We start from the raw sequence: 16,043 nt of genomic DNA, 5'->3' as shown, positions 1-16,043 counted from the left end.
TAGGGCTTCACATGATCATATTTGAACCTACTGTAGTGTTGCGCCTTAGTATAGTTTCGAACTCTATATGTAGTGTTGATGGCATGAGAAGCAAGACCTGAACCATCAGATTTCAAAAATCTTATATAATCTAGATGTTCTTGGATTCTAATAGTAGCAGAATGGCCAGTCTGTCCAATGTAGCAAAGATGACAAGAACGGTGTATTTGATTAGCACCAGACAGAGCTCCTTATACTACCTTCAAACCAACTCCAAAGAAGACAGTTTCCTGGCTAGTTTGAAGGTGGTATACAAATTATATCTGCGATAGGTCCTTGCTATTTGTTGGTATGTTCCTTTAAGGTAGGGGTATGCTCAGTGGTGAGCTATGGAAAGTTTAACAAAGGGCTCGCATCGTCGAGCAAAAAAGAAAAAAAAAAACTACACCCATCTATCGCCGACTGCCACCACTAGTATTTCCAGAGACAATCACAAACATCCATTCCCATGGCGGGATGTTTGTGAACACTAATGGATATTCGCGGGATATTTATAAACAAAATAAATTTGTTAAGTTTTTATGACAAACAATCTATAAATAATACATAAATATTATCTAAACACAATAATATTGAAATATGTTATATTTCTCTTTTGTTTTTATACTTCAAGTGATAATCAACAGTACCAATCAAGAGGCATTATTTTATAGTTCCTATTTATTTATATGAAACTAACAAAAGTGAATTCTTATTGGTAAAATGGTAGTAACAGTAACTAATATTTTATTTAATAAAATCACTTTCAAAACTATGAGACGATTTTACATGAAAAAAACAAAAAAAAACCTCACTCTCTGGTGCACATTTACCCAGAAAAAAACTCTTCTTTACAGGTTAACATTTACAAACAATTACTTTAAGGAAATACTTATGACAGCAGCTGCTACACCTTATTTCCTCCTTCACGTCTTGTGTTCTTCTAGGAGGATCTATAGCTGAGCGATGATTTTCTAGAAAAGATTTGACATAGGGATTCAGATTAAATTCATTCAAGTGTTTCCCATTTATACATATTGTCATTAAATCCAAAATATGTTATAGTGAGAGAAGATCTCTTCGTCGTTACGATGTTATTCATCACACTAAAAGCTCATTCGGCTTCAGTGCTGTAAACTGCATTTGTTGCCATAATCGCTTTGACTTTTTTTGCATTGCTGGGAATTTCATTTTGTAACTTTCCAGTCAAAGCCATTTTCACTAAATCTCTAAAATCATTAATTTTAATTTCATATTTCAAAATAAAATTTAAAGATCTTATCTTTTTTTCCCTTCTAACCATGGACAGGTAACTTCTTCCATACTCCATTTTCAGGATAACATACATTTAAGATGTTTTTGAGTTCTTCATCTTCCAAATCCTCATTTTCATTTTTAAGTTTAAGATTTCTTTGCTGCATTAATCTATCCTTTAAAGACATAAGAGAGTTTAGTAATGTTTCTCGCAGTAGTTTGTGAAATCTGATTTTGCTTTCAATTGCTATTCCTTCAAATTGTTTTGATTTTAACATGGTATCAATTTTAGATTCACAAGAACCTACAGAATTTTTAAAATCATTAATTGCATTAATTGTTCGCATGATTAAGGAGTTAGCCCTTATAATACTTATATTGCGACTTTGTAGAGCTTCTGACAGATATGATAATTCCTGTAGGATATCAATCGTTAATGCTAGATCTTTTTAAAATTCAAATTGAGAAGTTGGTTTAAAAAGCCCTTATATTTATCGTTCGATTCAAAATGCTTGCATAAAGCTGGGTAATTTCTCCACACAGCAAGAGCCATTCGTAAACTGCAAGCTGCCCATCGTGGTCCAAACACACGGCCGATCTTCAAAATTTCGATACCAAGGTCTTTTGCAATCGTATTTAATTCTCATTGATGTTTTGGTGATTGATGATGAAAAGCATATAATTTATCCATAAATATCAAAATGATTTATTTCTTTAATGTTTTTTATTGAATCATCTAATGCTATTTGTAAACGATGAGCTACGCAATGCCAAATCACAATGTTGGGAAATTTTTGTAGGGGTTTGATTGCAACACCTGATTTGTTTTCTGGCATTACACTAGCTCCATCAGAACCAACTGCAATAAGATGATTTTTTAAATTGTTATCAGAAAATCCATATGAATTTAAAGTAGTATGTATACATTCTGCGGTGGTATTTCTAGTTCTGCAAGATCTACAAAAATCATACATGGTGCAATGTGCTCAACTTGTATGTAAATAACTAAAACACTTTTTTTCCTATAATAGCAGGCGAATTGACAACATTATCAATTCGTCTGCTATTATAGAAATTTTGCATTTTTTTTTGTGTTATTTTGGAGAATATTTCTAATTTTATTTGTTTAGAAATATGTTCAACTATTCTAATTCATGAGAATCTAGAATGCAATGATAATCCTAGAACAATACCATTTTTAATTTGGAGCTCAATTAAATCTGGCAAATTAAACATAGGTCAGATTCTCTTTGCCAAATTATAAACAGAATTAAACATTTTTGAAGTTATCAAAATTTCTTTTTCATTTGTCAATTAAATTTGGTAATATAGATTTGCTACATTCTTCATTCATTTTTATGATTTTATTATGAGCAAATGATTCATTATGTTTGGATAACTTTTTACGCAAACATGTGGTTCTTGAGTCTGTAGTGTTTCCATTCGGTTCCATTTTCATTTCTATCCATTCCTTTGATGATAAAACAACTTTTTTCTCCTTCAACACTTAAGTTTTTATATTTTGAGCAAACACGACATCCTAATTTACCATTTTTAACTTCTAACCACTTATACATACTACATTTAGAAATGCTATGCTTGCTTCTCGTTCCAGCAATCAGGTAAATTATTTTATTTTTCTCCTCCAACTTGTTGCATATTCATTGAATCAATGTGCATATTATCTTCATCTTCGACTTCATTTTCAACAGTATTAGAATCAGCAGAATCATTTTTCATTATTTTTTTCCCAAAAAAATTTAATATAATAAATTACACTGTCTTTTCATGTTTCACGGGTAAAAATACTTTTACAATTATAAAAATAAAATTTGTTGAATCTATAGTTTTTAAATTTATTATTATTTTAAAATTTTAAACACAAAGAACTGTTATACATCAGTGTACTGATGAACACAGAACTAATGTCCCATGGAACAACCCGCTGATGACAGTTTTACGAACATCTGATTGGCTAGTGGTTTAACCATATGATTGCATATTTATTTTTAAACTTTCGTTATAGAGAAGTTGAAACAATAATTCCAAATAATCTATACACTGCCGAATAGACTAATTTTTGTTAGGTTACCGAACGAGTTTGTGGCTTAATATATTTCAAAAAATTATGTTTTTTTTTGTTTTTTTTTTAATAAAAACTAAAGAAGAACAAGGGGCTTGCAAATTTGACGAAAATTTAACAAAGGGCTCATGCGAGCCTCTTATAGCTCACCATTGGGTATACTGATCCTTGATTGCACTTTGATGTTAAACATCAGAGTGCAATCTGGAAGAGGGATGAAAATTATCAAGTATTTTCTGTATCAGGGTCTCACTGTATTCATTAAGTCAGTGTTTCTCAAACTTCAGATATCTGCGTACTCCTTCTTAAATTTTCATTATTACCAAGTACTCCCTTATCAAAATAATAATAAATAAATGAAGTATATTTCATTGTAAATGTCTATTTTATTTGAATTTATTTGTTTATGTAAACAAAAAATATGATTTGTTTTTAATAGCACAAAATTTGGAATAGGTTTCTCTTCATTTCCCGTTTATGAAAATCCACATTTCAGTTAATTCATATCATACTTACAAAGATTTTTCATCTTCTTCCTAGTTGGTTTTCTAGAGATGTCAGACAACACACCCTTATCAATTTCATTTGATCCATATACAATATCAATATTTTCTTGTTGCTTACAGCTACTTGTAAGTAACAAGTATTTGTTTGCTTGTATTGGCATATTGCTCTGTTTTTTGCATTTTATAAATCCAGTAGAATTTCAGTAGGAGATAATAATTTATTGAGAAATATATACGTTTAAAATAATCCTTTTTTTTTAAATAATGATTCCATGCATTAATGATGCATAGCCGAAAATTGCCACCTACCCCCGAAGACCTTTCAGGCACGTACCACACTTTGAGAAACACTGCATTAAGTAATAGGGTAAGTTTTATTTTATTTAATTCTTCCAATAGAAGAGACTCAGAAGAAAAAATTGTGCATGCTAGGTGCACAAAGCTTTTGATAATAGCTACTTTCGTGAAGGATGCTAATGTGAAGATATGTGACTATATCTGCTTGTAAAGGATGGTTTTCTGTAAACAGAAAATTCGGTATTGCCAGTAGAGTTATGATGTATTCAATTATCCAAAAAGGGGACACTGTTGTTAGATTCATGTTCAATAGTGAATGCGATGTTAATATTAAAAAAAAAATCAGCTGACACCTTTTATTCCCTTATAGGAAGTAGGCAAGGCCTTTAAATGCTATCTAGGTTTTGGAGACTGAGTCCAATCAGAAATAGCTGGCTCATGTCTATCACAAATTATAGGTACCGAAGAAGAGATGGGCAAATAAGTGCTGCCATCTCTTGGTACCTAATCCTAACAGGATATAATTTTGAAATAATTTTGGTTCTAGGGTCGATTATTTTTTAAGTTTGCGGGATGAAAAACCCAAGTTTCTGGGAGAAAAAACCTGCTTGCCTGTGCCAGAGATCGACCAACTCAGAAACCAGTAGAAGATAGGCTTAGAAAATGTATCCTCCAGTCGGCTATTAGACTTGAACTTAAATCTAGTCGCCTAACTTCAGGTGACCTAGTGCAGAGGAAGCAAGCATCGCTTCCACTGAGTTACACAGACCTTTTTTGTAAAAAGTCAGCTAACACCTTTTATTCCTTTATAGGGAGTAGCTGAGTCCTTCAAACCCTATCTGGCTGTTAGTATATAAGGAGTTAATTTTATTGAAATTGAAGTAGTTCTGTTTCAAAGTGAGAACAGGTGACAAGAATGTCTTTGCCTGATATGGAGCTAAATGCTCCATATCAGGCAAAGCAGGTGATATAGGACTACCCATTGAGGTATCCTCAACCTGCTGAAATAATTTATTATACCAAGTAAAATAACAGCATTGATAGTAAACTTGAATCTAAGGATGCCATCAGGAATATACCACATGCATAAATTTAGTTTAATCCTTTATCCAAGTGTAAGCAAACAAAGTTTGTACCTGAAGTATCTTCAGAACTGAGGCAACTCGTGGTAAAAGTGGACCAAGCTCTCATCACTATTTGTCTTAGTATCTCCCATAATGCAAAGCAGATCTCCTTGTGGACATGTATAATGCTATGCATTAAGGGAAGGGTCACCACCCAGACCAGTTTCGACCTTTATTGAGGTCTTGTCAGTGGGAACCAGACCCAGAGGTGGTGATACTAAGGTGGAAGCAATTGAGAAGTCATATTTATCTATATGAGTTGCCAAAAGTTGTCTCACCTTATTATTAAATTACTCTGGATTTAGCCTCAGTCCTGAAGATACTTCAGCTGCAAACTTTGTTTGCTTACACTTGGATAAAGGACTAAAGAAAATTTATTATAGTCTAACCAAGTGGAAAAAACTTCCAACATCTTTCTCTAAATCCAGAGTAATTTAATAATAAGGTGAGACACCTTTTGGCAACTCGTATAGGTAAATATGACTTCTCCATTGCTTCCACCTTAGTATCACCGCCTCTGGGTCTGGCTCCCACTGACGAGACCTCAATAAAGGTCGAAATCGATCTGGGTAGTGGCCCTTCCCTTAATGCATAGCATTATACATGTTTGCAAGGAGATGTGCTTTGCATTATGGGAAAGACTAAGACATGTAGTGATGAGAGCTTGGTTCACCTTTACCATAAGTTTCCTCGGTCCTGAAAATACTTCAGGCTCAAACTTTTTTTACACCTGAAGCTCTTCAGGACTGAGACAACTTATGGTAACGTATCTGAAGCGCTTCAGTTGTAAAGTATCTGAAGTATCTTCAGGACTGAGGCAACTTATGGTAAAGTATCTGAATTGCTTACAATTGAATAAAAGATTAAACTAAATTTATTATAGTCTAACCAAGTAGGAAAAAAATTCCAATACTACATACAAATCCAATCCATCCATGTTTAGAATACTGCTCACATGTTTGGTGTAGTGCATGGTGCACCTAAAACTTTCCTTAAAATCCTTGTTGCCATCCAAAGACTTGCAATTAGGCTCATAGATTATATCTCTCTTACAGACTCATTTCAACCTCTCTCTCACAGGTGCAGTGTTTCATCACTGTGTCTATTCAACAAATACTAACATGGTTACTGCTCCAGTGAATTGGCAACCATCATTTCTCCACTTTCTGGTTGCATCTGTTAATACAAGAGCTGCAGCTGCCTTCATCCCTTTACTGTGCAACTGCAAACACACTGTACCTACTTCTGTTCATCCTCTTTTATCCTGTCCACCTTTGCCTTCTGGAACAGCCTTCCTAAAGAAGTATTCCTAAACAAGTATAACCAGCAATTCTTGAAAAAAAAAAAAAAAATAAATCATCAATAAACTTCTATCTCAATCCTAATCTATACTTCATATATGGCACTGATGTGGCTATAAGTCCCTCGTGTATGGGATCAATATTAAAAAAAAAAAAAAAAAAAAAAGAAGAAGAAGAACACTACTTGTATATAAGCTATAGAGTTTGTTGAAGTGGTATATCTGTAAACAGTGAAACTGCATCAAATAAGTCCATCATTTCAGACTCTTGAAGATCTTTAATTTTTTTTCTTTGAAGTCAAAACTCTTTTTGATATAAGCGGTGGTTTTTCCAGAAAAGTTTCGTAGAAGTTGTGAAAGGTATTTTGCCAAATAATAAATCTGAAATCCTTTGCATTCAGCTGTTGGACCTAATGGATAACCAGATTTCTGCACTTTAGAAAAGCCATAAATATGTGGGTGTTGAGCATGGTGAATCTGTAACTTTTCAATAATATTATAATCTAATTAATGTGTTTGATCTAATAATTTATTCAATTTGTTTAGTTTGCTTTCTGTAAGATCTCTGTCATTTGTACTATAAGTAGATCTATGTTTTATCCATCAGAAACTTTGCATTTTCTTTGTCAGACTTTGTTATTTAGTGTTACTATTATGGCATAAAGATCAGAACTTGTTATTCAGGTAAAGAAATATTGACAAGTGGAGGTTTAGCTTTATAAAAAATCAGTGCAATCACAAATGTAGCAAGTTAGCATCACCCTGTATGTAATTTCTTAATGCCATTTTTCCATACCCGCATAAAGTCTAAATGGGGCAATCGATTGATTGCCTATCAGTCACTTGAATCAATCAATTCAGTGCATTTCAGTACTAATAGCGTCCTCTTGCTTGTACAGCTGTGATTGAGACACTTGATAGCATATGCATGCTCTATGACTCGTTCTTGTGTTCATAATTTAAATGTTGTATCCAGTTCTTCCTTCTGCCTGAATGAAGCACAGAACATAGTTTTCCCTAATTTTCCAGTTTCTCTATTTTATTAGTTTTCTTTTACATGTGTGAAGCCATTATTTAAAACATTATACTATGTCTAATGGACATCTCTAATAAGCATCTAGTAACTTGTTCTCATGGTGAAAATTACTAGAGGTCTGTCAGAAATTTTGGTAAGCTACATCTAAAGAATTTTCATTCTTGCATAACCAACTTGTGTATCTAAAATGATGTTGTAATGCTGGTTTAATTCCCAACTTGATCAAAATGAAAGAGTCTATCAAATCTTACTCTGCTCATAATATTTACCAAAGAGTAGCAAGGCCCTATTGTCAGAAAAGTTTTTATTATGTTAAGAAGCTCTTCTTTTCTAATAATAAAATTTCTGAACTAAGTGTATTATCAAAAGGTCCAGATTTTGCTGTAACACCTTATCATTTGCCACATTTAGACTTTATTTACGTACAGATGACACTAACAACCCAAGGTTTGAAATTGCACACATTTTGTATAAGGCCAGACCTCCTCCTCTGATTATTTTTTTACCTGAATTACAAGCTCTCTGATCTTTACAGCGGAATAGTAACTATGTAATAACAAAGTCTTACAAAAGCAATGCAACAGTTCTGATGGATACCACTGACTATAATCACAAACTTTATGTTTTACTGCAGGATAGAACTACTTATAGTATAATTGACAGAGATTCTATGTAATGCTATTTAAACAAATTGAATAAATTATTAGATCAAACATATTCCTTAGATGCTAATATTATTGAAAATTTGCAGAAATCTGGTTATGTACCATGTCCAATAGTTGATTGCATAGGGTTTATTATTTAGGGGAAAGAATGACCTCTGATATCAAAAGTAGTTTTGACTTCAAAGTAAAAAATTACAGATCTTCAAGAATCTGAAATGATGGTTTCCTTTGATGTAGTTCAATTGTTTACAAATATAACACTTCAACAAACTCTGTAGCTTTTATAACTAGACTTCTCTGATGACATCATCAGATTATTCAAGTTTACTATCAATGCTTTTTATTCTTTTAATTGGTCTATCCCAAATGATTGGAAAATAGGCAAAATCTTGCGTATACATAAAAAAAAAAAAAGTGATGAAAAATGTAACAACTATAGACCAGTCACACTTCTTTTTTTGCCAGAATTTTCTAAAAACATTTTCAGACAGCTAATAGAAGAAGAACAAACTAGTTTTATCAAAAACAGGTCACCAATTGACCATATCTGTACTCTGACCTTTACTCTGGCCAAAATTGCACAAAACAAAATAAAGAGATGACCTTTATTTTGTTTTGTGGGTTTTAAACAAGCATTTGATTCTGTCAGTAGATGAAAAATTATTCAAATATTAACCAAGAAAAACCATAGACTTTGAATGCTAAGAGTTGTTTCAAACTATTATCAGAATACAAGTGCAGTACTTGAAATCAGATGAGGCATTTATACATAGATGCCTTTTTAACATTTTCATCCAAGAACTCATTAAAGAAGCATTGGCTTCAACAAAAGGCGTAAAAGTCAATGGAAGACCAATCACACATATCATATATACAGATGATGTAGTAATTATAACAGATAACAAATCAAATCTCCAATACCAGCTTGCAGAATTACAAGAAACTTGCAGAAATTATAGTATGATTATAAATGCAAGTAAAATTAAGATAATGAAAATTGGGTGACACCCAGAAGATATATAGATAACACTTAATCAGGAAACCATAGAACATGTTAATGGTTTTAATTACCTAAGAGCATATTTGATATAAAATCATGGTCAATGATGATTAAACTGAATCAAATTTGGAAAAACAACAAAATTCCTGCAACTTTAAAAATGAAATTATACAAAAAGTATAATACTGCCAACAGCTCTCTCTGGGGAAGAAACTTGGGCTTTTAAAAAAGAAGCAGAAAGGAAACTGTTGGCTTTTGAAATGAAATGCTTCAGGAAAATCAGCAGAACTCATTGGACAGAACATAAGACAAATACATGAGTGCTGCAAGATTTGAATATCCCTAACTCAACAATTCTTAACAGTTAAAAAGCATCAACTCCATTGGTTTTGTCACATTGTGCAAGGGGAACCGGACAGATTTCCTAACCTGGTATTTGAAGGCACTATGGAGGGTACAAGACATAGGGGAAGACCAAGATTAACATGGCATAATGTCTTTAGAACTGCATTGGACAGAGAATGGTTGAAGGCTCTTATCCACATGAAATCAACCCATCTTCAGGATTAAAGAGAAGAAGAGAACGAAAGTAAAAAATTATTTCAGCAGATCAACGGTGCTGTGATATGTAGTCCTATATCACTTGCTTTGGCTGATTATTTTATGGAGCATTTAGAGGATCAGATTTCTAACACCATTTCTCCTTGGCTTCACATTTGGTTACGTTTTGTGAATGACATCTTTGCAATATCATCTCACTTTGAAACAGAATTACTTACATTTCTCGATAAAATTAACTCCTTTTATACTTGCATCAAGTTCACTATTGCACATGAATCTAAGAACAGTCTCCCCTTTTTTGGATACTTTAATACATCGTTAACTCTACTAGTAATATGAATTTTCTGTTTACAGAAAATCCATCCTTTACAGGCAGATATATCTACATATATCTACACATCTTCACATCAGCATCCTTCACAAAAACAGCTATTATCAAAAGCCTTGTACACCTAGCATGCACAATTTGTTCTTCTGAGTCTCTTCTATTAAAAGAATTAATAAAACTGATTCTGTTACTTAATGGATACAATAAGGACCTCTATCCTTACCTGTTATTTATCAAATATTCTGTTCTTGTTATCTTTGCTACTTTGGACAGACTAGCTGTCTGCTAATATTAGTTTTTATCATGATCATATAAGTTTTTTTTAACAGTCTGAAGGTTCAGGCTTTACTTCTCATGCCATCGACAGCAGACATAAAGTTCACTGGAACCATACCAAGATGCTACACTACAGTAGGTTAAAATTTGATCATGTATTTTTTGAATCACATGAAGCCCTCTGCCACCATCACTCCTACTGTACAGCTGCGACCGAGACACGTGATATTATACGTATGCTGTATGGCTTATTCTTGTATTCATAATTGAAATGTTGTTACCACTTCTTCTCCCTGAATGAAGCTTATGATTTATTGCATTGTATTACTGATATATTGTATAGGAGTAATAAATTCTATTTAGTTTTCTCTTACATGTGTCAAACTGTTATTTAAAACATCACTAGTGTTCTTAGTGTTGGCAAACATGGCATGCATTGGATTGATTTGTTCCTGTAAAATTGCAAAACTAGTACAACGATGCATATAAAGAGATATTAGATACTTAAATTTGGCCTTAATTTTAATGCATATGGGAATAATGGTAATCATGGCAGATTCTAACGAATGATAGCCTATTCAAAAGTCTCATTAATCTCAGTTTACCCTTAACCAAATTGGCATGTTTTGCATGCTGAATCACTTTGATGTATTACCACTAATCCACATGGCTGCCTCTATGTTGATTATCATTTGCATTTTTGTTTAGAGGAGAAAACACACAAGATAATAAGTAACTAAGTAAATTTATTTATTTATTAAATTATTAGACCAATAATATTTCATCTTTGTCACTAAGGCATTTTCACGGACGCAAAGGTATAATATATTTTACCCACCATTTGAAAGGCAAACAGAGACTGAGTGTAAAGATCGAATCCCAAAGTCTTAGCTGATGCTATCTATGGAGCAGTAATTAAATTTATACACTCATTATTGATCCTACCCACTAATCATCTCCTTGATTTTCAGTTATGTGAGGCAGCCATACTTATTAAATTTGGAAAATGTTGAAGCACTGTTGTACATTCCAGTAGCAGTCTTTCAGATGTATATTTACTTCTGTAGAATAGAATATTTTCTTCCATTGGATCCTGTGATGTTGTGATATGTTACTCAGCTCTTGGCAAGAAGGGAGTGAGCTGGTTAAGAAAAGCTCCAGGGTGTTAGGAGAATGGTGAGGACTATCTATTGTTCTGATACATAATAGAACAACAGATAATTCACCACCACCACCACCACTACCCATCAAAGTGAGTCAGTTTGAATCATCAACATTGCAGTCTCCAAGTAATTTGCACAGATGTTATCTCACTGTTTCAGTAAATACACTAGTGGCTTTCTGCTTCTGGAATATTGCTCCTTGATAGAGCTTCTTGATACCTATAAGGTGGCCATTCTCTGTTTCCATTGAACTAATCTAACCCCATCTGTTCAAATTTAATTAACAGCTTGTCAAGTGGCAATCTATCAAAGGCATGGTAATGTCTAAACATATTACTGTATATGCATCTCCTTTGTCCATTGCATCTGTCACTTTGTTATAATAAATAAGTTGATTGCTACAGCAGTCTTCTTAGCAGACATATGCCATCCACCAAAGAGAATGCTGCTGTTTTCAACCCAGTTCTGCATCATATCCTCTGACAATTTACCCATACAAGGGTGGTCTGAAAAGGTCTCAGCCTAACAGTGAAAAAAAACGAATTTATAATTTCAAAATTATTTTTATTTTTCAATATAATCTCCCTTAAGGCTAATACATTTATTCCAGCGATTCTCCAGAACCATTATCCCATCCCTGTAGTGGTTCTCAGTAAGATCTGCAAAATACCCTTCTACAGCTGCAATCACCTCTTGATTCGAAGAAAAACACTGACCAGAGAGGAAGAGTTTTAGTTTTGGGAAGAGATAGAAGTCAGAGGGAGCCAAATCTGGGGAATAGGGTGGATTCCAAGAATTCATAGTGCAGATCCCTTAATTTTCTCATTGCCAAAACACCTTTATGGGCAGGTGCATTGTCCTGATGAAAGATGATTTTTTTTTTCTTCTGCAAACTGGGTCTTTTCTCGCGAATTTTTTCTTCTAGTCTGGTTAAAAGATCGGAATAATATTCCCCAGTTATTGTTTTACCCTTTTCAGGATAATTAATAAACAAAATGCCTTTAGCATCCCAAAACACTGATGCCATGACTTTTCCTGCTGATGGAACCGATTTTGTCTTCTTTGGTGCTGAACAATCGCCATCTTCTGTAGACTGTTTTTGACTGCTTTTTGGATTCTGTTTTATCACAACATCAGTTTTATTCTTGTTAAAACGCTCCAAGCACTGTTCAGAGATTTTCATGCGAGTGCATTTTTGATCTGCTGTGAGCAAGCATGGCACACATCTTGTGCAAATATTTTTCATTTGCAATTCTTCATGCAAAATATATCCTACATGTTCTTTTGAAATTCCTATAATCTCAGCAATTCCACGCCCTTTGACTCGGCAGTTATCCAATACCATATTGTGCACTTGATCAATGATTTCTGGTGGTGTTATACTTTTTGAACGTCCCTCATGTGGATCATATTCAAGGCTGGTATGGCCATGTTTAAACTTGGCAGCCTATTTCTTAATTGTTGTTAATGAAGAAGAAGAGTGCCCATAAGCTTTTATGAACTTCAAATGAATTTCTTTTGGCATTAAACCTTTTACAACCGTATGATACTCAATTTTATCCATTTCAAGGGATACAGATAACACTCTTTCTTCAGACAGTTGTATAAAACAAATTACTTGATAGAATGACTTGCAATTTCACATGGATGCTTATGACAGATGTACCAACTTACAAAAAAAAAAAAAAAAAAATCTTGCCGATAGTGTTGCCATCTATGGTCGAGGACTTTTCAGACCACCCTCATACATTTTATTAGCAGTTATAATTCTGTCTTTTTTTTTATATAAAATTTTGACAAAATATTGGGTGTTGTATTGTAGAAAACACTCCTAGTTTACCTTTATTACAGTAATATTTGCAAGCAGAAATTTATATATATTTGAAGAACACAGCAGTATCCTAGAAAGCATTAATCACATTCATTCATGGGTACACTTAAGATACTATAGTTGCTTCTTATTTGTATCGTGTTTCTCTCTTTTTTTTTTTAATTATTTATTTTTTATTAAACAGGAAAGTGCCCAAATACAGCAGAAAATAGAAATATAGATACAGAAAGTGATAACAGCAGTAATAGTTGTGAGAAGTGTCCTATCTGCTTAAGTAAATTTTTAGGGCAGGACATTGCAACTCCAGAAAGCTGTGATCATGCATTTTGTCTTGAATGTCTTCAAGAGTGGGCACAGGTGAGTGTATTTTGAATATCTAGTTAATGTGTGTTTGACCATGATATCTGGTTGCACTACTTTAGCTTGACATTGTCCTAAACAACATTTAAATGCAGTCAGTAATTTGAGTTCCATTTAAATAACATTAGTAAAATAAATTATTTTCTACCATTTGCAAATAGGCATTGTTGAGAAATATTACTTTGTGGGATGATATTTATCTGTGTGGAAAAATTAAGTATTGGTAATGAGCAGTTCAATAATATTAGCCTCATAATTTCTTAAATTCCTGCTCTTTGGATTAAAGTTTTTTTTGGTTTCAAGTATAATTAAATTCATCATTATTTATTCATATGTGAATTGGGAAATATATACTGATATATTTATACTGCTCAAAACAATTTGGGGATATTTTGCTTTTCTTGTAAATTATAACTTTATAATTTATGATTATTGTTTAAATAATCAATAAATTATTGATTATTTAAACAATAATCTCACCAATATCAATATCTCACCAATTACACCTTATCCATAAGTAAGAAATATTTATTCATGCATAAAGTACCCAATAGTTATAATTATTTGCAGAAATTTATAATTATCCGACAGAAACTAAAATATCCCCTAATTGTTTTGAGCAGTGTAGTGTATTCTCTCCCCCCCACACACACATCCGGTTAAAAGTTTCTTGGTCTCAAGTATAATTTAAAAACTATGCAGTTTTTAAATTCATCATCGTCATCATTTATTGATATATGAATAGGGAAATATATAGAGATATATGCATATAAAATCTGTTGCTATGTTTATATGCCAAATGGTAAATGTTAATTATTTACATGTATTATGATGTAGATAATTATTATGAAGATATGACTCAAGAACCATCTTGAATCTTATCTTCAAAAAGAAGTTTGCTTTTGAATTTCCCAAACTGTTTTCTTGGTTTTCTTCTGTGTCTATTAGTTGGTGTCCCAAACACCTCAGTTGACTTTTCTGAATTGTATCTATTAGTGGTCTTTGCTGTCATTCTTGAAGAATAAGTATTATGAATGTGATCTTCCCATACATATCCTAATATTGATCAAAAGCATGTTGTCCCAAAGTCAACTGCTTGTTCAGTCAGCGTGATGTTATGTCTGGGAAACGTATGTAAATATGGCTTGAATCCTTTACCTCAGTATAAGCAAATAAAAGTTTTCATACTATTATCCTGTAATTCACAGCTCCCCCCCCCCCCCCATCACAATGTGTATATTGCTATGCCTTACGAGCCTGGTAAACACCCAGACCGTTTTCAGTTTATAATGATGTAAAAAAGCAAAGGAGTGTTCATCATTATGACTTAAAGTAATATATGAGGATATGGGAACCTTGATAACATTAGGAGAAAAAAAGAAACAGGTGATTCTAGGAGAGGTAGAGAAATAGACCTCAGCTTCTGTATATCATGTTATCAAAGGCTTTTTTTCCAGATTTAGCAGGGCCATGCAACTGAATGACGTAAAGACCATTTATAACTAAAATCTAGGATGAACTGATACTCAGGTGGTTTAACCTGTACTAAGTTAGGAACCTTGAGTTGGCTTCACTGCTCAAGATTAAAGAGTGTGTGAGCATAACTAATCTCAGATGACTTAGTCACTTAACCTCCAAACCAGCCTATGTGGACGAAATAATCAGACAACCTTAGGATTTTTCATGGATCAAAACATTATTGGCATTCTGCCTTTTATCATGCAATCATCTTCTTCTGGCATTAATTCTTTACTAGCAATTGTAGAACCATTAATGGATAACTGTCACAGAGCAATATTTGTGTTACTTTACTTAAATTATACTGTTACTTGGAATTTCCTTCATTGTCCTTTGATATTTGGCCTTTTTGATTTCACTTCTGAAATAACCACAGATCAACAGGCTTTGCAATGATTTTATTTAGTAATAGTAAATTTGTTGTCTTTTATTCTTCAAATCAGGAAAATGAAATGAAAGACCAGTTTATGGTCTTTCATTTTACTGACAATATAGAAGTAACTGTTTTTGTGCAATTTTCAAATGCTCACATTAAAAATTATTATGTTGAATATTTTAAAATTTTTTTCAGATAACATTTATTGATTTATAAATGTGTTCTTTAATTTTATTTCCCTGAAAATACCATTATATGGATCATCATGCTTCAATTTTAGAAACAAATTTTTCTGAATAACATAATTTAAAGGGAGGAATGGTATGAATGTAAGTGTAAGAGTGACA

At 32.8% G+C, this 16,043-nt stretch overlaps 1 protein-coding gene across 3 annotated transcripts in view; it reads left to right on the top strand.

Moving 5' to 3' along the window:
- Positions 1–16,043, top strand: part of LOC150092490 (uncharacterized) — a 376,973-nt gene that overhangs the window by 135,912 nt on the left and 225,018 nt on the right. For all 3 annotated transcript variants that reach the window (XM_090414773.1, XM_090414771.1, XM_090414772.1), the window contains exon 4: positions 13,627–13,799. In XM_090414773.1, the coding sequence (XP_090270899.1) occupies positions 13,627–13,799 (173 nt within the window). The remainder of the gene's footprint in view (positions 1–13,626; positions 13,800–16,043) is intronic.

The sequence above is a fragment of the Typopeltis vanoorti genome, chromosome 25 (assembly GCF_054136105.1).
Source record: "Typopeltis vanoorti isolate ZY-2024b chromosome 25, IOZ_Tvanoo_1.0, whole genome shotgun sequence".
In the NCBI taxonomy this organism is placed as follows: Eukaryota; Metazoa; Arthropoda; class Arachnida; order Uropygi; family Thelyphonidae; genus Typopeltis; species Typopeltis vanoorti.
This window is presented reverse-complemented; position numbering and strand designations above follow the sequence as displayed.